Source organism: Hyaena hyaena, unplaced genomic scaffold (assembly GCF_003009895.1).
Source record: "Hyaena hyaena isolate Hyena2069 unplaced genomic scaffold, ASM300989v1 scaffold_74, whole genome shotgun sequence".
Lineage (NCBI taxonomy): Eukaryota > Metazoa > Chordata > Mammalia > Carnivora > Hyaenidae > Hyaena > Hyaena hyaena.
The window spans coordinates 3,535,681-3,557,394 of record NW_024080706.1 but is presented as its reverse complement, the minus strand read 5'-3'; the positions used below and the strand labels follow the sequence as shown (position 1 = coordinate 3,557,394).

The window sequence follows — 21,714 nt, the reverse complement described above, 5'->3', positions numbered from 1 at the left end:
ACTTTATTGATTAGTGTTTTTCTCTTTTCCCTGATAAATATTTCTCATGTATCAGTATTATATATATATCTATGTAGTATAATACAGTATATAATAGAATACAAAGCTATAGAAACAGGTGCAATCACTTAGAATTATTTGAAGACGGAAGATAGTGAAGGACTGAGTCCTAAAGAACTCCAATACTCATAGATTAGAGAAGAAGCTAATATAAGAAGGAAGTACAGTCAGCTGAGGTAGGCAGAAAACCAAGAGTGTAATATCAAGGAAGCTGAAAATGGAGCAGCAGAAAATAGTGCTGCCAAAAAGTCCCAAGTTCTACATGTTATAGTTTGGCTATCCAGAGAAAAACTCACCCAATTATAACTCAATACTCAGTTCAAAATCCAGGAGAAATGATTAATTGATCTTAGTTCACACGTCCCTTTTAGATATGTGCATTGCCTCAAATGACATGGGTGAAAAGACAGGACTTCATACTCAGAAAAGCAGGCAAATTAATGGCTGGTACAAAGAGAACAATCAGCATTTATTAAATAATGAAAGAAGTCTGAACAAAGGAGGTAGGCCTTGATGAATGAGTAATATAGTGGATATTGTTCATTTGTCTCTCCTGACTCACTCTCCGCCCTTTCTCCATACTGCTCTGTCCCCTGTGTGCTGATATCTGTGGATACAGCAGTTTTTCTTGCCCTCTGGCTTCTGGTTGGGTTCAATCTCTGGAAGGCACCAGTAAATCAGTATGCTGAGAAGACAGATTGAGGTATTTCCCCAGTTTTCTCCCTCTATGGCCACAAAATGATAGTAGCTCTGTATCTTTGCCAAAGGTCACAGCTTCTGAATTCAGCTTTTTCTACAGCTGTGCCTATAGCTCTCTTGAGGTTCTCGGTAGCTGCTTCCTTCCCTTGTCCCCTCGGGTTTATGTGGTATAATCATTCCCCCCCTGCCGCCGCTCCCCACCTGCTTCTATCCCTGTGGTTATTCAATATCCCTGTTGGTTCCCCCGAACACTGCCCATAACTTTGTAAACAACTTCTTCACCAAACTTTTCTCTTTTACCCATTCCAATGTGCCATCTGTTTCCTGACTCAATCCTGTTTAATACAAGTAAGCTAAAAGAAGGCATTTCAAGTATGGACAGGGGATATGGAGAGGAGCAAAGGCAAAAAAAGGAAGGAATAGTGAAGAATTATAATAATTGCAACCAAGATTTTTCATTAAATAGAACAGAATATGCTTAACAAGTAGCAGGAAACAATCTTGAACATGTAGAATGTGGTCAGACTTTGGAAATTCTAGAAAGCCGATTAAAGAAGTATTGGACTAAATCATTATGTTGTACACCTACACTTATATGATGTTGTATGTCAATTATGTCTCAGTAAAGCTGGAAAGAAATTTAGGACTTGATTTAGTAGGCAAAAGAGAACTATTCAATCTATCATTCCTTCTATATATACTAAGTATCTAGCAGGTCAGGAACATAGAAACAATGCATTACACTAGTAACCTAGTAAAGTTAGTTTGGCAACAAAAGTGAATAAAAACCAGACAAAAGAACACTGGCTAAGGGGCTGTTTTATTAATCCAGGCATAAGATGATAAATGTCTACATTATTGAGAAATGGAGAATGGAAAATAAGAGATATTCTAAAGGAAGATATAATTGAGCAGACAAGGAGAATGAAAGGAAAAAATTAGTCCAGAGTATCTAGGCGAAGCTAAGAGAAATTAAAATAAAAACCATGAAATGTGAAAGAGAAGGCACAAAAATGGAAAAGAAATGGGAAGTCTACTTAACTGATGAAATAGATGGCATATATTTAAGACAAAAAACAAGAGGTGAACAATATTCTGAGACTATTACACAAGCCAAAGAAGCACAAATCATTAAGCCTGAGCCAGAGGTTGTTATTATATATAAAAATTCATTCATATTTTTCTCAAACTATAAAAGGCTACACATAATAAATTTCCCCAAATGAAGTTTCAATGTCCCAGCAATGGTTCATCTTCACTGCCAGCAAGAGGATTTCTTTTGAAAGGAGAGCTGTATGAATTTGGGGGGATGGATGGGGAGAGAGGAGGCATGTTAAGAATGAAGAATCAATCCAAGATGTGCCCTGCTAACCCTGAAATTACAATAAGTCATAAAAAGAGATGACCTGCAGGTAGCTAAAAATATAGAATGTATATTAAGAGAAATGTGAGACTGGAAATATAAAGTCACCTGCATGAAGTGAATGACTGAATCATAGAATATGAGCTAACTGAAAGAGATAATATGAAAAAAGAAGAACAGAGACCTTAAGATAGAGCTTTGAAGGAATGGGAAAACATGATAATCAGGGAGCCAAAAGCATTTGTAAAGAACTTTAAAGGGCGCCTGGGTAGCTTAGCTGGCTAAGCGTCCAACTCTTGATTTCAGGTCAGGTCATAATCCCAGGGTCATGTGATTGAACCCCACATCGGGCTCTCAGCTGAGCATGGAGCCTGCTTAAGATTCTCTCTCTCTCCCTCTGCCCCTCTCCCCAGCTTGCACTTTCTCTAAAATAAAAATAAATTAATAATTCTTAAAAAAAAAAAAGACCCTTAAAAAGTGAGCTTATCACATGGATGATATAAAATGAACCCGTATTATATTGCAGACATCTACTATTTTATAAAATACAATACTCCGTAATTAAAACACAAAGTGTCAGCAGTATCAGTTAGGATGCTTTGGTAACAGCCATATTTAAACCATCAAACACTAAGTACATTTATTCCTCCACATAACAGGGAGTCCAAAATTGAGAAGGTTCTTCACTTTTATTCAACATACTACTGGAAGTCCTAGTCCCAGCAATTAGACAACAAAAAGAAATAAAAGGCATCCAAATTGGTAAGGAAGAAATAAAACTGTCACTATTTGCAGATGACATGATGCTATATATAGAAAATCCTAAAGACTCTACCAAAAAACTACTAGAACTGATAAATGAATTCAGTAAGGTCACACGATACAAAATAAGAATGAAAGAGAAAGAGAAAGAGAAAGAGAAAGAGAAAGAGAAAGAGAAAGAGAAAGAAAGAGAGAAGGAAGGAAGGAAGGAAGGAAGGAAGGAAGGAAGGAAGGAAGGAAGGAAGGAAGGAAGGAAGGAAGGAGCAAGCCAGATACAGAAATCTGCTGCATTCCTATAAACTAATAACGAAGCAGCAGAAAGTGAAGTCAAGAAAACAAGCCCGCCTGGGGCCACCTGGATGGCTCAGTCAGCTGAGTGTCTGACTTCAAGTCATGATCCTGCAGTTGATAGGTTCAATTTCCACATTGGGCCCTGTGCTCAGAGCCTGGAGCCTGCTTCAGATTCTGTGTCTCCCTCTCTCTCTGCTCCTCCCCTGCTCACACTCTGCCTCTTTCTCTCAAAAAAATAAATGTTAAATTTTTTTTTTTTAAATCTCATCTACAATTATACCAAAAACAGAGGCACCAGAGTGGCTCAGTCGGTTAAGCACCTGAGTCTTGATTTCAGCTCAGGTCATGATCCCAGGGTGGTAGGATGGCAACCCATGTTGGGCTCTGCACTGACAGTACAGAACGGGCTTGGGATTATTTCTCCCTCTCTCTGCCCCGCCCCTACTCATGTCTGTCTCTCTTTCTCAAAATAAATAAATAGCAACTTTAAAAAAAGGCCTGTAGATCAATGGAACAGAACAGAAAACCCAGAAATAAACCCAGAATTATATGGTCAAGCGGCTCTCGGGTGGTTCAGTCAGTTAAGCATCTGACTTCGGCTCATGTCATGATCTTGCAGTTCGTGGGTTCAAACCCCACATTGGGCTCTGCACTGAAGACTCAGAACCTGAAGCCTGCTTTGGATTCTCTATCTCCCTCTCTCTCTGCCTCTCCTCTGCTTGTGCATTCGATCTCTCGCACTCACGCTCTCTCTCCCCAAAAATAAATATTAAAAATATATGGTCAATTAATATTTGACAAAGCAGGAAACAACATGCAATGAGAAAGAGAGAGTCTCTTCAACAAATGGTGATGAGAAAACTGGACAGCTACATGCAAAAGAATGCAACTGGACCACTTTCTTACACAATATGTAAAAACATTACTGTAGGACTAGAGAGTCTTTGAGTTAACATACTTTTTGAACAAAAGAATGTATTGATCTCATTATTTCCACCCTGGATAAACATTTAAAAACATGGGGTAGGAGTTAAACTGACTATGGTTTCTGAAGGATATAAAAAAAAAATCTAGTAATTTCAACAATTTAATTTCTTAAAAATTTATGGGGTGCCTGGGTAGCTTGGTTGGTTAAGCATCTGACTTCGGATCAGGTCATAATCTCGCGGTTCATGAGTTCAAGCCCCACATCAAGCTCTGCACGAACAGCTCAGAGCCTGGGGCCTGCTTCAGATTCTGTGTCTCCCTCTCTCTCTCTGCCCCTCCCCTGCTTGTGTGTGCTCTCTCTCTCTCAAAAATAAACAAACATTTAAAAAATTTAGCTTAATTCAAAGGACCTCAAAGTTTTAATCTCAACTCAGATTTATAGGGTATTTGGCTAATTTTTTATATTGTTACTCAGTATTTAGTCAAATATCATCTGAATGTTAAAAGCAAATCTTTTGGGGCACCTAGATGGCTCAGTCAGTTAAGCATCCAACTCTTAATTTCTACTCATGGGATCAAGCTTCGTGCTAAGTATAGAGCCTGCTTGAGATTCCCTCTCTCTCCCTCTGCTTGTGCCCTCTCTCTCTCTGTGAAATAAAAAACAAAATAAAGTAAAATAAAATACAAAATAAAAAGAAACCTTTTGTGCTCAATTGATTCTACTTTTTAAAAAAAGTCACCAATAATATTGGGTTTCAAATAAGGTAAATCATTCTCTACAAAATGGTGTTTTCAAAAACTTGCTTTCAAGAGAGCTGCTATTTTTGTACACGAAAATGGTAATTTTTAAAACTTGCAACAATTTAACTTTTAATTTTTTTATCTTGGGTTTTCCTAAAGCAAGATACACTTATAAGAAGTAAACAAACATTCTAACAAGTTAGAAAGTAAATTATTAGATGCCTTTTATGCTAGTTTTACCCTAATGATCTATTCTAGTTTCACACCTAGGTCACAATGTTCTACTGATATAAGGATAATTAAACTGAAGTATATGTCGTTAAAACTTATATTCACATAAGATGGCCTACAATTCTCTGAATTAATAAAGGAAGATCCTTTTTCTAAAAGTTATTTCTTCTGTCAAGGTTACAAAGTGCAACAAACTCCTATGGCTTTCTACACTTCTCAGCAACTGAAAACATGGAGCTGTTGTAATTAGCTAAGTTTTATAGAAGATACTCTAAAATGCATCAATTCCTATTACAATAATTGTTCTGAAACAACAAGGAAGTGGGAAAGGGGAGGGTAAGAGCGAAAACCCAGTATATGGCTGACAAAAGTAAATGCTAATCATTTCTTATGTCTTTTTCTTATATTAATTACTTAATCTTAAGAGCATAATAAATTAAAACCAGAGACCTCCACGAAATGATTTTCCACTGAAAATATGCTTTTGATTTTATAGCCCTTATAGCTTTTAAATATCCTGAACTTTTAGTACATTGTCTGTTTTCTAACCATTTTATTCAAAGCTGTTAGCACAGCAAATAAAGAGCACATGCTTTGATCTCATTAAATTACAACTTATAGTTCCTAGAGCCATAAATATTGTGCTCTTTTTTCCTTTACCCCTCCTTTTCTGGTACAGGGTAGTCTGTTAAATATCACTATCTCCTGGAGTGCTCTGACGTTTACTCAGACAAATAGCAGAGGTTATGAATGCTGCTCGCAGATAGTATCAGGAATTCTTCATGATTGCCATAATGGTGAGCCCAGCATTCAAAACTGTAATATCTACTTTAATCTAACAACTAAGTTTGGTCTGTTTAACTTTGCTCCAAAAAAAAAAAAAAAATCCATCTTATCACAAACCAATAGCTTAACTGTTCTGAACAAAATCATACATCATACAACAGAATAAAAGAAAAATAAAAATTATCTTTGGGAAAATTAATGATTAAAAGTTTTAAGTGAGTGATATAACCAATGTAACTAGACTTGATTTGCTTCTGAAGAAGAAAGTAAAAAATGAAAAAGCTTTTCTGAAAGTTAAAAATTAAGACTACATAAAAAATAGAAAATTCTTATACTTAGAATGTTGGAAATACTCTAAATGACTATTAAGATATACTTAAAATTTTTTACTCTTTCAGCTACTCAGACTTAGAACTCTCAGGGCAATAATATCTTCTCACTTTACCCTTTCGTACACTCTCTCTTCCAAGAACTACGAGGTAGCATGGTCATTGACTGTAATGCTCTCTAGAGAGACAGGCCACCACTGCAGGGCACATCAGTGCATTTAGTTAGCCCTGGTAAGGCTCCAAGACCTAGGAGAAATGGGTCAGTGTGCTCATGAGCAACACTATTCTACTTGTGCAAAGAAAGAGACAATACTCTTTAACCTAGTCTGACAGTGGTGTCTCTCCATGGATTTACAAGAGCCTCGTCTCCATCTACAGGCCAGTCTTAAACTATATGTTAAAAATATATATAATTAAACATTTGTCTTTATTTAGTGAAATAAAACCCACATAACCTAATACAGAAATTTATGAGATATAATCCTTTTACAATAATGTAAAACATAATTGAATAAAAGCATACGAATATTTTTATATAATCGTTAAACAATTAACTCATTGATAAAAAATATTAAAATATAAATGAATCAAAGAGCCATCACTAAAAATGTGCTGATTCACAAATAGTCAGTATTTAGTTATTTATATTTATTTGCATTTGAAGTTAATATTGATAAAATGGTTCTTTTAACAATCCTCTGATTTGAGACTACAAATTTTTAAATGATAGATTTTTCTCCTTATATTAAAAAAGCCATCTTTAATATTCTAGGATGTAACTGAAAATAAATGTTCTCTACATAAAAACTGTCTAGTTTGCTAGAAAGACATAAGACTTTTAAGGACTAGGAACATACGCTTATTACCACCCATCCTAATGTTTTATACTGAGCTACACTTATGTGCTTCCATTCTGATGCTTCAGGTATAAGGATAGAATCCAGGGAATATAAAACCATTTTATTGACAGTTATAAGACCAAAGAACTAGATATAATAGTGTTACAAATATTAATGGCCTTTGGACTCTGGCTTAGCATTTAGAACCCACTTCAATCTTTATCCTAAGTAATCCTGCTTTCCTTGAAATGATCCTAAAACAGAAAGTAACAAAATTTACTGATTTCTTAAATTATGCATTAAAGTACATGTTATTTATCTCATGGCACAAAACACTCCTCTTCAAAACTTAAGTCTGTCACTCTAGATCCTTCATAAAATTTTAATTTCAGTAAAATTATAGTTAAGCATTGAAACAGGGGAGCTTCTTATTTCCAGTCCAACAAGTAAGGAGCTTAAACTTTGTCCTGACAACACTTTATCCTCACAACAAATAAGCTGAGCAAACTGAAAACCAAAAACTCTTCTTACATCTGCCAGAGAAATGAGGTCATAAAGCAAACTGCTACTTCAATAACTGGAGAAACAGACTGGTGAACACAGAGAATTATAAATTACCAGAGCAGAAACCCACAAACAGAAACCTATGCAAGAACTAGTGCCAGCACAGGAGAAGCTGAACTGTGACTGACTAACCACCAGAGGCTCAATGTGAAAAATTCTGAGAGTTAAAAAAAAAACAAAACCAGGGGGACACAGTCATGGGGGAACCCCCACACACACTTTTGTGAATTTCATTTCCAAGTCATCTCACAGTTAGTATTAGAAAAAAAAAAATTCCCTCCTGCTTTCAGGAGAAGGAGGGGAAAAGGAACCATTTTGAAATATGCCAGGACATTCTGTTCTAACAAGGATGGACCTCAGGAGAAGCTACTGGACCTGAGCCTAAACTATCTGGGGAGAGAGTAATACTCCAACCCAGCCCCCTCCATCTATCCTGTACCACTTAAGAGAGGGGAAAAAACTGAGAAGTACTGTGAAGTTCCCAGTTCAGTAAACTGTATAGACTTCTACATCCATAAACAGAAGATTACAAATCCTTCTCAAACTCACATGGAACATTCACCAAGATAGACCACATTCTGGACTGTAAAACACACCTTAACAAATTTAAAATACAAAAATTATACAATGTCTGCTCTTAGACTACAATAGAATTAAACTAGAAATCAAGAAAGGGTAGCTTGAAAATACTTGGAGATTAAACAGCACACTTCTGAATAATACATGAGTCAAAGAAGAAATCTCAGGAGAAATTTTAAAATATTTTGAGCTAAATGAAAATACAACTCAACAAAATTTGTGTAATGCAGTAAAAGCAATGCTTACAGGGAAATGTATAGCATCGAATGCAGCTATTAGAAAAGAAAAAAGACCAAACTATGGAAGCAACCCAAATGCCCAATGATAGATGAATGGGTAAAGATGTGCTATATATACACAAAGCAATATTAGTCAGCCATAAAAAGGATAAGACCTTGCCATGTGCAAAAACACAATGGACCTAGAAGGTATTATGCTAAGAGAAATATGTCAAAAGAGAATGATAAATACCAGAAGATTTCACTTATATGAGGAATCTAAAAAAAAAAAAAAAGCAAATAAACAAAAAGCAGAAACAGACCCATAAATACTGAGAACAAACTAATGGTCACCAGAGGGGTGGGGCATGGACAAAATAGATGAAGGGGAATAGGGGATGCAGGCTTCCAGTTACAGAATAAATAAGTCACGGGGATAAAAGATACAGCATACTGAATACAGTCAATGGTCTTGTAGTAGCATGGTATGACAACAGATAGTAGCTACAGTTGTGAGCATAGCATAATGTACAGACTTATTGAATCACTATGTTTTACACCCGAAACTAACATAACATTATGTGTCAAATACAATTTTATTTAAAAAATTAAAAGAAAAAATTTAAAACATCTAAACTTTAAATTTAGGAAACTAGAAAAAGAAGAGCAAAGTAAAATCAAAGTAAGCAAAAGAAATAATAAAAATTAGAGCAGAAATCAATGAAAATGAAAATACATCAATAGAGGAAATCAAGGAAACCAAAGGCTGATTTTTTGAAACAATCAATAAAATCGATAAGCTTCTAACCAGGCTAAGAAAAAAAAAAGAAAGGTCATAAATTACTAATATCAGAAATGAAAAACTGGACATAACTAAAAATCCTATGGACAATAGAGGGAAAATTTTTAAAAATATTATGAACAGCTCTATGCTCACAAGTTTGATAACCTAGATGAAATGGACTGATTCTTTGACACAATCTGCCAAAACTCACACAAGAAGAAATAGACAATCTAAATAGACTTAAGTCCATTAAAGAAACTGAATCAACAAAAATCTTACACAGACAGTACCATGCCCAAATGGGTTCACTGGTGAATTCTACCAAACGTTTAAGGAGGAAATTAATTCAATTCTGTATAATCTCTTTCAGAAGATGGATACAGAAAGAATACTTTGAACTCATTCTATATGGTCAGCATTACCCTAATAGCAAAACAAGACAAAGACATTACAAGAAAACTACAGACTAGTGTTTTCATGACCACAGATGCAAAAATCTTCAACAAAATAACAGCAAATCCAACAATGTATACAAATAATTATATACCGTGAACAAATGTGATTTATCCCAGTTATGCAAGACTAGTTCAACATTCAATAATTAATGTAATCTATTATAACAGGCAAAATAAAAAATCAAATGATCATATCAATCAGTGCAGAAAAAGTACTTGACAAAATTCAACACCTATTTATGATAATAACTTGTAACAAACTAGGAACAGAGGGGAACCAACCTGATAGAGAACATCAAAAAAAAAAAAAAAAAAAACCCTACAGATAACATCATACTTAAGGATGAGACACTAAGATTAGGAACAAGCCAAGGATATCCCCTCTCACTAAAATTTTTCAACACCATACTGGAAGCCCTAGCTAGTACAACAAGAAAAGGAAATTTTTTAAAAAAAGATATACAGATTTGGGAAGAAATAAAACTGTTGTTGTTCACAGATGACATAAATGACTATTCAGAAAATGTGAAAGAATCAACAAAAACTTCCTAGAACTAATAAGTGATTGTAATAAAGTTGTAGGATATAATATAACATTAATATACAAAAGTTAATCATTTTCTGTACTGGAAAAACCTACAGCTCTTCCTTCTGGTACAGGGAAAAAACCCGGTTCTTCCCCCTGTGTTTTTTTCCTGTGTCTCGTTTTCACAGAACACTTCACTTCTGATGCTCCTGGTCACCAAGTGTGTGAGGATGTTCCCCTCAGCCCCAGGCATTCTCTGCAACATCAGCTGAGTGTCCTACAGTTTAGCTAACTTCTGACACTACCTACTTGAAGGCAGTGTCAGATCCAATAAGTGAAGAGGGCTCAGTCTCCTAAGACAGCTCCTATCCCACTTCAGATGCCAATCGCAAGGCCAGGTGTTTCTGACTGATTGGCTATAAACAGAGGTTCCCATTATCCCCTCTTAGGTTCCATTAATTTGCCTGAACAGCTCACAGAACTAGAGAAACACTTAAGTTTACCAGTTTTTTTTTTTTAACAGATATGATAAAGGCTACAGATGGATAGACAGATGAAGATATCCAAAAGGCAAGATCTGGGAGGGTCCTGAGCACAGGGGATTCTATTCTGGTGGAGTTAAGGTGTGTCACCCTCCCTTGAAATGGGTACTACTGGGTACGTAATGGGTAGTAATGGGTATGACTTCCTCATGAAGACATGATCAATTATGCCATTTCCAGCCCCTCTTCCCTTTTTGGTGTAGAGGGAATTGTGAGAGAAGCAGAGCTGAAAATTTTAAGATTCTAATCATGGTTTCCTCTTTCTGGTCACCAGCTCCCATTCCAGAGCTCATCCAGAGTAACATTATTAAAACAAATGATGCATCCAGTGCTCTTATCACTTAGAAATTTTTAAGGGTTTTAGAAGCCCGCTGTCGGGAGCAGGGTGAAAGACCAAATATTAGAACAAGAGATGTTTTGGGGCACGTGGATGGCTCAGTCAGTTAAGTGTCCAACTTTTGATCTCAACTCAAGTCTTGATCTCAGGGTCATGAGTTCAAGCCCCACATTGGGTTCCATGCTGGGCATGAAGCCAACTTAAAAATACATATATATTAGAACAAGAGATGTTGTTAGTGCTTTTACTACTTAGGAAATCACAAATGATTGAAAATGGGGAGAGATAATATTTTCTATGATCTCACAATTTGCTACACACTAGCAATGAACAAATATAATTTGAAAATAAAAATATATTATGATTTACATTAGCACCCCCAAAACTTAAATCTTTAGGTAAGAATCTAACAAACTATATATAAGATCTATATGAGAACTACAAACTTCTGATGAAAGACATCAAAGAACTAAATAAATGGAATGATACTCCACATTCATGAATAGGAAGACCCAATATTTTCAAGACGTCAGTTCTTCCCAACTTGATCTATAGGTTCATTACAATCCCAATCAAAATCTGAGCAAGTTACTTTGTGAGTATCAGCAAAGTGATTCTACAGAGAGGCAAAAGACCCAAAATAGTTAATTCAATATAAAGTCAGGGACTGACACTGCCCAACTCTAGGACTTACTTGATTGATTGACTGATTGATTTAATATTTTTTATTTTTGAGAGACTGAGAGAGACAGAGCGTGAGCAGGGGAGGGCAGAGAGATAGGGAGACAGAATCCAAAGCAGGCTCCAGGCTCTGAGTGGTCACCACAGCACCCCTGCCGGGCTTGAATCCATGAACTGTGAGATCATGACCTGAGCCAAAGTCAGACATAACCGACTGAGCCACCCAGGAACTTCTGAGAGAAAGTATTTTAAAAACACACATCTGATAAAGGACTGTTATCCAAATTATACACAGAACTCCTAAAAGCCAACAATAAGAAAATGAACAACTAAATTAAAAACTGGATAAAAGGTCTGAACAGGCACCTGACCAAAGAAGATATACAGATAGGCGGTAAACATATAAAAAGATGTTCAACATCATATGTCATTAGGAAATTACAAATCAGAACAGAGAGATGCCACTACACACCCATGTAGAATGTGCAATTGCTGGTGGGCATGCAAAATGATATAGTCACTTTGGAAGACAGTTTGGCAGTTTTTACAAAACGAAACATACTCTTATCGTACAATCCAGATAATCATGCTCCTCTGTATTAATCCAAAAAATTTGAAAACTTCGTGCATACAAAATCTGTACACAGATATTGATAGTAGCTTTACTCATAACTGCCAAAACTTGCAAGCAACCAAAATGTCCTTCAATAGGAGAATGGATAGTTTGTGGTACATCCAGGCAATGAGATATTATTCAGCACTAAAAGAAAATAAAAATTAAAAAAAAAGAGCTACCACACCATGAAAAGAATTAGACAAAACTTAATGCATATTACTACTAAAGCCAACCTGAAAATGCTACATTCTATATGATTCCAACTCTATAACATTTTGGAAAAGGCAAAATTATGGTGATAGTAGGAAGATTAGTGGTTGTCAAGGGTTAGGGAAAGGGATAGATGAAAAAGCAGAGCACAGAGGATTTTCAGGGCAGTGAAACTACTCTGTATGATACTATGATGGTGGATACAGGTCATTAAACATTTGCTCAAACCCAGATAAATTACAAAACCAAGAGTGAATCCTAATGTAAACAACAGAATTTGGATGATACTGATGTGTCAATGTAGGTTCACCAATTGTAACAAATGCACCACTCTGGTACAGGATGTTGATAGTGAGAGAGACTGTACATGTATGGGTCAGGTAGTATATTGGAACTCTCTATACTTTCCATTCAATTTTGCTGTGAAGCTAAAAATGCTCTAAAAAATAAAGTTTATTTATTTAGAGAAGCAGAGTACATGCACACGAGCAGCAGAGGAGCAGAGAGGGAGAGAGAAAATCTCAAGCAGGCTCCACACTCAGTGCGGAACCCAATGCAGGGCTCAAGCTTACAACCATGAGATCATGACCCGAGTCAGATGCTTAATGGACTGACCTACCCAGGCACCTTTTTAAAAAATAAAGTTTATTAATTTAAATTAATAAATAAATAAAAATATTGAAACTCAGTATATATATGTAGCTAAAGGCTTGGGGTGTTTTTCTTCTCTTGTAAAAGAAGAATCCACTTAAAACCAAGATGAAAATACATACCCAAAATTTAGATTTTCCAAAATATGTACTGCAAAAATGATTTATTGAGGTTTAGGGTGTAATCTTGGTAAAAAAGGAATTTCTTTGCACTGAATCAACCAATCAGCTTATACAGAAACTAAATTGAGAAGCTTGGCTTCACTAATGTTAACACTCTTACCAAGTGTAAGAATCCCAAGAAGAAACAGATGGTACAAATAATTAGGATAATTTAAAGATGACATATTCACACAACTGTAGACACAATATAAATGAACCACAAAATATAGTGCAAGTTCTAGGGACTAGCAGCAATGGAGATGTCACTATACCAGATCCAAAAAACAACAAAAAGATAAGTTACTGGAACCCAGAAAGGGAGCATTACACAGAGTAGTCCAGCTTGAGAGAACTAGTGATATACTGAGGGACAAGGCCACACTGAAATGACCTCACAGAAAGGGAATTCATGCTCTTTCTTTCTTCCTATCTCCTGTCCAAGCTGCTCTCTATTGGCCCAACTCAATAGGAAGCCAGAAGATAGGAGAATGCTTATGAAATCCACACTGGTAAGCCTTACAAGGAGAAAAGGATGGATACATCTGAATTTGGAGGGACAAACGGAAGGTATTTTGCACATTGATGACTACAAAGTGTAATTTATTAGCAAATATTTAAGTGGCACTCAGTAAATGTTAGTTTAGAGCACTTATTGAGTGTTAGACAGGTATCTCTATGTATATACACACACACATACACACACACACACACACACACACACACACTAAATATAAAACTCTCAGAGATAGGGAGGTGGTCCAAAGTGGCATTACTTCAGATGGGGCTTTGAAGTGAACAGGGAAAGGAAACAGGAGGTCATTCGCTGAGAAAATAAGAACAAGGTCTTCCTACTTCTTCCTCTCATACTAGTCTTACCTTTTATCAGTGAGGGTATTTTTCGCTGCAAATAATGGAAAATTAAACTAATCCAAACCAGACTAACTTATATAATAATGGGGATTTATTGATTTACAAAACTGAAAAGTCAAGAGGTACGGGAATGGTAGGGTTGGTGGATCCAAGGACTCAAAAATGTCATCAAAGAACAGGTTTCTTTACTTCACACCAATCTGGCATCCACACCATCAGCTTCCTCCTTTTTGGTCTCTCATGTAGAGAACTGACTGACAGCCACAGTGGGGTTTACATTCCTCCTGGTTTATTAACGACTGGCTAAGGTCATCTGTCTACTTCTGAGCCAATGACTATGATGTGAAAAATAAAATGTTTATGGCCTTCTGCCAATTTAAGAGTCCAATGTTCAATGTACTCCTTCACTCATGCTACTCCAGCCATACCAAACTTCTCCAGTCCTTCACATATACTAAACTCTTGACTATACCTAATCCTAGCCAAGAGTCTTAGAAGCTATTACTAAAAATCTTTCCTGCTTCAGGGATTTTGCATATGCTATTCTCCTTGCCTAAAACATTATTCTCTTCCTTCCCCTACCCCTTTACCTCCAACATAATAAATTCACCTACTATAATGTCATCAAATCCTTTATTTTTTCTTCATATCATTTATAACAGTTTTAAATTATTTGATCTGGGTGATTATATCTTTTGTGTCTAATTCCTCCATTGGACTATACACCTCAAAAACACAACAAAATGTGTTATTTTCTTCAGACCCGTACTCTTAGTGCCACATCACATAGTACCTGACACAGTCAATCAAATACTAAAGAATGAATGCATAAATGGTGCTAATGAGATTGACATATAGTACATGTTTATTGGCTACTCATGTCACCATAAAAATGGATGCAACTGGTGAGAGTCAAACAATATTTTTTTAAGTTTATTTATTTTCAGAGAGAGAGCACAAGGAGGGTAAGCACAGAGAGAGAGAGACAGAGAGAGAGAGAGAGAGAGAGAGAGAGAATCCCAAACAGGCTCTGCACTGACAGTACGGGGCCCAATGCAGGACTTGAATTCACTCACAAACTGTGGGGCTCAAACTCACGAATCATGAGCTGAAACCAACAGATGCTTAATCAGCAGAGCCACCCAGCTGCCCCAAGAAACAATATTTTGAATGGTTTAGAACAAATTTATTCATTACACTTACTGGAATCATAACTCATAGTTTATAAATCTATATTTAAAACATTTTCTTTTTCTATACCAAAAAATATCTACCCAACATTTTCTAGTAATATTTCATAAAACTAATTATTTTACACTGTAATTCTAATACTATAAAACTGTATCAATCATACCTTCTTTAAACTGCATATTTCAGATTCTTGTTTTTTATTTAAAGCTGAAAGTCTTTTGTTTAATTGTATTGCTTCCTGTACTGCAACATTAAAGACATTTAGAAAAATATTATACTCAACATACATTTTAAGGAAAGTATAACTACAATGGACAGGGAAAATAGCATCAAGGCAATATATACAATTATTATTGAACACAAATAATATTAAAATACCATTTACTATTACTAGATAAGCTCAATTTATTCATTATAAGTAAGCCCATTTAATCACTCTTATTAAATATATAAGTGTAAATAAAAAACACCTACCATTTTGTTCTAATTTTTCATGATTCTCTTTTACCAATCCAAATTGACCTGTTATTGTGGCATAATATTTCTCAATTTCATTCAGTTGCCTCTGATGATCTTCTTTAGCCAGAAGATGTAACTGGACTTTTTGTTCCTATTTTGAAGTTATTTTAAATGTTACAAACCTATAATATACATATATGTTCAAACATACATAAAAATGTACTGTTTTTTAATAACTATTGTTATGAAATAGGCCATGAAAAAGTGCTGAGTACACCACAGGGAAGAAACGTTAGGAGATATTTCTAAACCTGTGTAAAATTAAAGCACATTTTTTTGGTAACAAAACGGTCATTTAAATTTATGCTGCTCTTCATTACAATTTCTTTTTAAAAACTCAACTGGTTTAATTTATAGAAAGGATAATTAGTCCAGGTCAGCACCAAGTAAAATCATGGGAATGTTAAAGTAATACTCTTGATAATTAAGGAAAGGAATTTATTTGGGGGTATAATTATGAGTGCATTATCAAAACTCAAGTATTTTTAATTTTAATGAGTAGAGCGCCTTCTCACTGCATTAAAAAACTGAATGATGAGAGGGGCCTGGGTGGTTCAGTAGGTTCAGTGTCCAACTCCTGGTTTGGTTTAGGTGACTACCTCACAGTTCATGAGTTTGAACCCCACATAGGGCTCTGCACTGATGGCATGTAGCCTGCTTGGGATTTTCTATCTGCCTCTGCCTCTGCCTCTCTCTCTCCCTCCCTCTCAAAAATAAACTTTAAAAAGTTGAATGATGAGGATAGTATCTATCAGAGGCAGGGAGGCAATATAGTACAGTAGAAAGTCTACCTAAGCTGAGAGACAACTGGCAAAAATTGGACCCAAGGTATAATATGGGTCTTCACTGCTTTCAGCTAAAGGAGGTCATTTTGTCATATTTAGAAATACAACTTTAAATTTTAAAAAAGAGGAATGCCTGGCTGGCTCAATTAGTAGAGCATATGACTCTTAATCTCAGAGTTGTGAGTGCAAACCCCACATTGGGTGTGAAATCTACTAAAAAAAAGACATAAATTTTAAAAAGAAATATGTTAATAGAATGGATAACATTTTCTAAAGGTTTTGATCTTGACTTGGTAGGAGTAGAACCACTGATTGGTTTCATAACTTTCATTCATTTTTGTCACATGACACTCAGTAATTTTTTTTTTTTACAAATAGTTTAGTGTCAAGTTAGTTTCCATTTAACACCCAGTGCTCATCCCCATAAGTGCCCTCCTCCATGCCCATCACCCCCCACCTCCCCCCCATCCCACCCACTCCCATCAGTCCTCCGTTTGTTCTCAGCATTCAAGAGTCTCTCATGGTTTGCCTCTCTCCCTTTCCCCCACCATTTCCCCCCTTCTTCTCCCCTACGGTCCTCCGTTTAAGTTCCTCCTAATCCTCCTATACATGCAAACATATGGTATTTGTCCTTCTCTGCCTGACTCAGTAATTGTTTTATGAATTAATTTTTGTTGTCCTGTAGGGTTCCAACAGTGCAAATTTGTTAGATATACCTGGCCAGTAGCTGTTTCCCCTACCCAATATTATCACAATTTCAATTATTTACTTGAAATATTTCTTCCTCATTATAATCTAGTAGGATTAAAATTTGCAGGTTCTAATCTCCCCTAGCCAAATGAAAGGCATATTACTCAAAATAAATCAACTGATTTCTACCATTTTGGAATTTGAAACTTGAGCAAAAAGACTGTAAAATGAAAGAAGTTCGGTAGCAACCCTATCCAGACTGATGAGACCTCTGTCCTGGGTTTCTACATCCTGTTTCACAAACTCTGGAATTACCCTGATCCCTATTCATTCTCAAACCCATTCTAAACTCTCTGATTTGATTGTGAATGTCTCCTCTAAATTTTCTTTTGCATAAAATAAAGAGCCATTTCCTACTGCTTTAAAACCAAAGTACAGACAATATAGTAGTCAAAAGCTAGTTGGCCTATGTTTAAATCTGCCTGCTGTGTGACCTTGGGAAATCTACCCTATCTTTAAAACAGACTCTAAAAGTATCTCCTTGATAGGGTTGCTGTGAGGATAAAATGAAATAATACAAATAAAACAAAGAACAATACAGAATAAATACAGTATGTGTTGTTATTACTATTCCTTAAGCAAGAAAAGTGCCTTCAATAGTTTTAATTAATTTTATTTGGAATAATATTAGCCCTAATATTAATAAAGCATACGTACATATTACAGTTTGTTTACCTAACTATATTACCTTGACATATCTGATGCGAATCTTAACTTTTTCAAAGATTCTTTTTAATGATTTTAAGCAAAGTGATATCATTGGTAATGACCACAAGGGATCAACTGAAAGTTTTTTATGCAGTTCTATGGGATTTTCAAATTCACTACTGAATTATTTGAATTAAACATGTAGCATTTATTAACGCAAAAAGCTGACAAAGGGACTTACCCCAGAGATCTTATGTCTACCTGGGTAGTTACTATGACTAATAACAATGAACAATAATAAACCAAATTCCATTCCTCTTAAAATATCACTTAATTGGGGCCCCTGGATGGTTCAGTCAGTTAAGTATCTGACTTTGGCTCAGGTCATGATCTTATGGTTTGTGGGTTCGATCCCTGCATAGGGCTCTGTGCTGACAGCTCAGAGCCTGGAGCCTGCTTCAGATTCTGTGTCTCCCTCTCTCTCTACCCTTCCCCCACTTGGGCTCCGTCTCTTGTCTCTCTCTCTCAAAAATAAACATTAAAAAAATTTTTTAGAAGATACCACTTAATTCTCTAGAGAATTATATTTGCTTTTAGTAGATGTGGAGAAACCTAATACAATTTCACTAAAATTAGTCTGAAGGCATTATTTCAAGTAATTTTGCTTTTAAGTTTTTATTTTAATTCCAGTTAGTTACCATACAGTGTAACATTAGTTTCAGGTGTACAATACGGTCCTCCAGCAATTCCATACATCACCTGATGCTCATCATAACAAATGCATGTCTTAATCCATATCACCTATTTCACTCATCCCTCCACCCACCTCCCATCTGATAACCATCAATTTGTTCTCTATAGTTAAGATCACTTCCTTGCTTTGTCTCTCTCTTCTTCTTTTGTTCATTTTATTTCTTAAATTCCACATGAGTGAAATCATATGGTACTTGTCTTTTTCTGACTTATTTTGCTTAGCATTTTACTCCCTAGCACCATGCATGTTGCTAGAAATGGTAAGATTTTATTCTTTTTTATGGCTGAATAATATTCCCGTACGTATGCACGCACACACCCCATATTCTTTATTTCTTTATCCACTCATCTACTACTTCCATAATTTGGCTATTATAAATAATGCTGCTCTAAATATACAGGTGCGTATTTCCCTTCGAGTTAGTGTTCCTGTATTTTGGGGGTAAATAGCCAGTAGTGCAATTGCTGAATCATACAGTGGCTCTCTTTTTAACTTCTGAGGAACCTCCATACTGTTTTCCAGAGTGGCTGCACCAGTTTGCATTCCCACCAACAGTGCATGAGTGTTCCCTTTTCACCACATCCTCACAACACTTAATGTTTCTTCTGTTTTTTATCCTAGCCCTTCTGACAGGTGTGAGGTGATACATCATTGTAGTCAGGGATATTGTAGATACCTCATTGTAGTGAGGTGATACCTCATTGTAGTCAGGGATATTGACCTGTAGTCTTCTTTTTTGGTGGTGTCTTTATCTGATTTTGGTATCAGAATAGGGCTGGCTTCATAGAATGAATTTGGAAGTATTCCTTTCTTTTCTATTTTTTGGAATAGTTTGAGAATAGGTATTAACTTTTCTCTAAATATTTGGTAGAATTCACCTGTGAAGCCATCTGGTGCTGAACTTTTGTTTGTTCAGAGTTTAATTACTTATTCAATTTCTTTGCTGATTATCAGTCTGTTCAAACTTTCTATTTCTTTCTGATTTAACATACTTTGTAAGTTTCTATGAATTTATTTCTTCTAAGTTGGCACATAGTTTTTCATAATATCTAGTTGTACTTCTGTGGTGTTGGTTGTCGCTTCTCTCACTTGTGGTTTTTAGTCCTTTCTCTTTTTTTCTTGATAAGTCTAGCTAAAGGTCAATTTTATTGTTTTTTTTCCCACAAAACCAGATCCTGATTTCATTGATCTGTTTTATTGCTTTTTGTTTTTAGATCATTTATTTCTGTTCTAATTTTTATTATTTACTTCATTCTGCTGGTTTTAGGTTTTGTTTGTTCTTTTTCTAGCTCTTGTAGGTGTAAAGTTAGGTTGTTTGACATTTTTCTTGCTTCTTAACGTAGTCCTGTATGGCTACAAACTTCCGTCTTAGAACTGCTTTTGCTGCATCCAAAAGGTTTTGACCATTGTATTTTGATTTTCATTTGTTTCCATGTACCTTTTAATATCTTTTTTATTTTCTGGTTAACCCATTCATTGTTTAGTATCATGGTATTTAATCTCCATGTATCTGTGGTCTTTCCAGATTTTTTCTTGTGGTTGACTTCTAGTTTCATAGCATTGTTGACAAGGAAGTTTTCAATTTTCAGTTCAGATCTATTTTTAAGTAGCCTTTATAACAATATTGTCCACTACATATTAATATAGGCTTCCATAACCTTTCAGTTAAAACATCATAAATATAATAGGCTGTCAATGCCTGCAAAGATTAACAATCCTGATAACTAAAACTAAAGGAAAGATTAAAGTGATTTCATAGGTGTTCTCTACATAAAATAATTTGTGATATACTGTATTCCAACATCCTTTGCTGGAAGCCAATGTCAAGTCAGTTAAAATGCAGTTTCATTTGTTTGCATGACATAAATTTCAAATACATTAGCCTATTCAGTCGCCATGATAAATACTATAAAGACCTTCTAATTACACGGGCACCTATAGCTCATTAGCCCACACAGGTCCATATGGAACTGTTCATATATGAACCTAGTGGGCTGCTCTGATTCAGTTGTAGGTGTCAAGTTTGCCTCTAACTGCATGCCAGTAAACAGCTTAAATTCTTTGGGAAGCAAAAACAAAACAGATTGGTAATAAACCAAGAACATTTTAAAGAATATAAATAATTTTATAGTCTTATTATTAAAACTTTAATATTACGCATGATATAATAAAGACAATTTTATTGAGATGACTAAGAAATAGTTAAGTACATAATGTTTTTTTTTAACTCTGTGAATTGATTCAAGCTATTTTCTTCTTTTACACAATTTTGCTACTAAATGCAAAGACTTGTCCATAAGAAAATGTTAGGATTCATTGCTTTCCCAATACACTTAAATTTTAACAAACTTAATCTGTGAGTATCAAGATTAGAGGAAAAAAAAGACAGCACCTGCATAATTAAGAGAGAGAGAGAGAAAGAGAGTGTGTGTGTGGTCTAAAAGATTACTTTAAAACCTCAAAGTATTTAAAATAGGAATAATTTAAAAATAGTATTTATATAACTATATTTACTAATTACAACTTTTTATAACTATATTTACTAATTAAAGGCATAATTGCTCATTTTTTCCCTTTCCTACTTCCTTATTAAGACCAACTTGAAAACCTTTACAGATAAAAAATAATTTCCCTTAAAATAATTAATTCATCTTAAGTAAATTTCAGGGAAAATGATAAAAAACCCAAAAATAAACTTCATACATTCTTCAAATCTATTTTGCAACTTACCTTTCAAGTTCTTCAATATGAACCCAAAATAAATCAATGGGGTTATAAAACTCATTATTTTAAACCTATGGCATCTTTTTAAAGATATTTTTACCTTTTTTAGTCCCAAAAAGAA

The 21,714-nt window shown here is 35.2% G+C and overlaps 1 protein-coding gene across 11 annotated transcripts in view; it reads right to left on the bottom strand.

The window, feature by feature from the left end:
- CCDC73 (coiled-coil domain containing 73) overlaps positions 1-21,714 on the bottom strand; it is a 147,856-nt gene that overhangs the window by 36,198 nt on the left and 89,944 nt on the right. For 10 of the 11 annotated variants that reach the window (XM_039233392.1, XM_039233400.1, XM_039233391.1 and 7 more), the window contains 2 exons: positions 15,888-16,023; positions 15,577-15,656 (listed from right to left, as the gene is read on the bottom strand). The exons of the other annotated variant lie outside the window; for it this stretch is intronic. In XM_039233392.1, the coding sequence (XP_039089323.1) occupies positions 15,577-15,656; positions 15,888-16,023 (216 nt within the window). The remainder of the gene's footprint in view (positions 1-15,576; positions 15,657-15,887; positions 16,024-21,714) is intronic. 11 annotated transcript variants of the gene reach the window in all.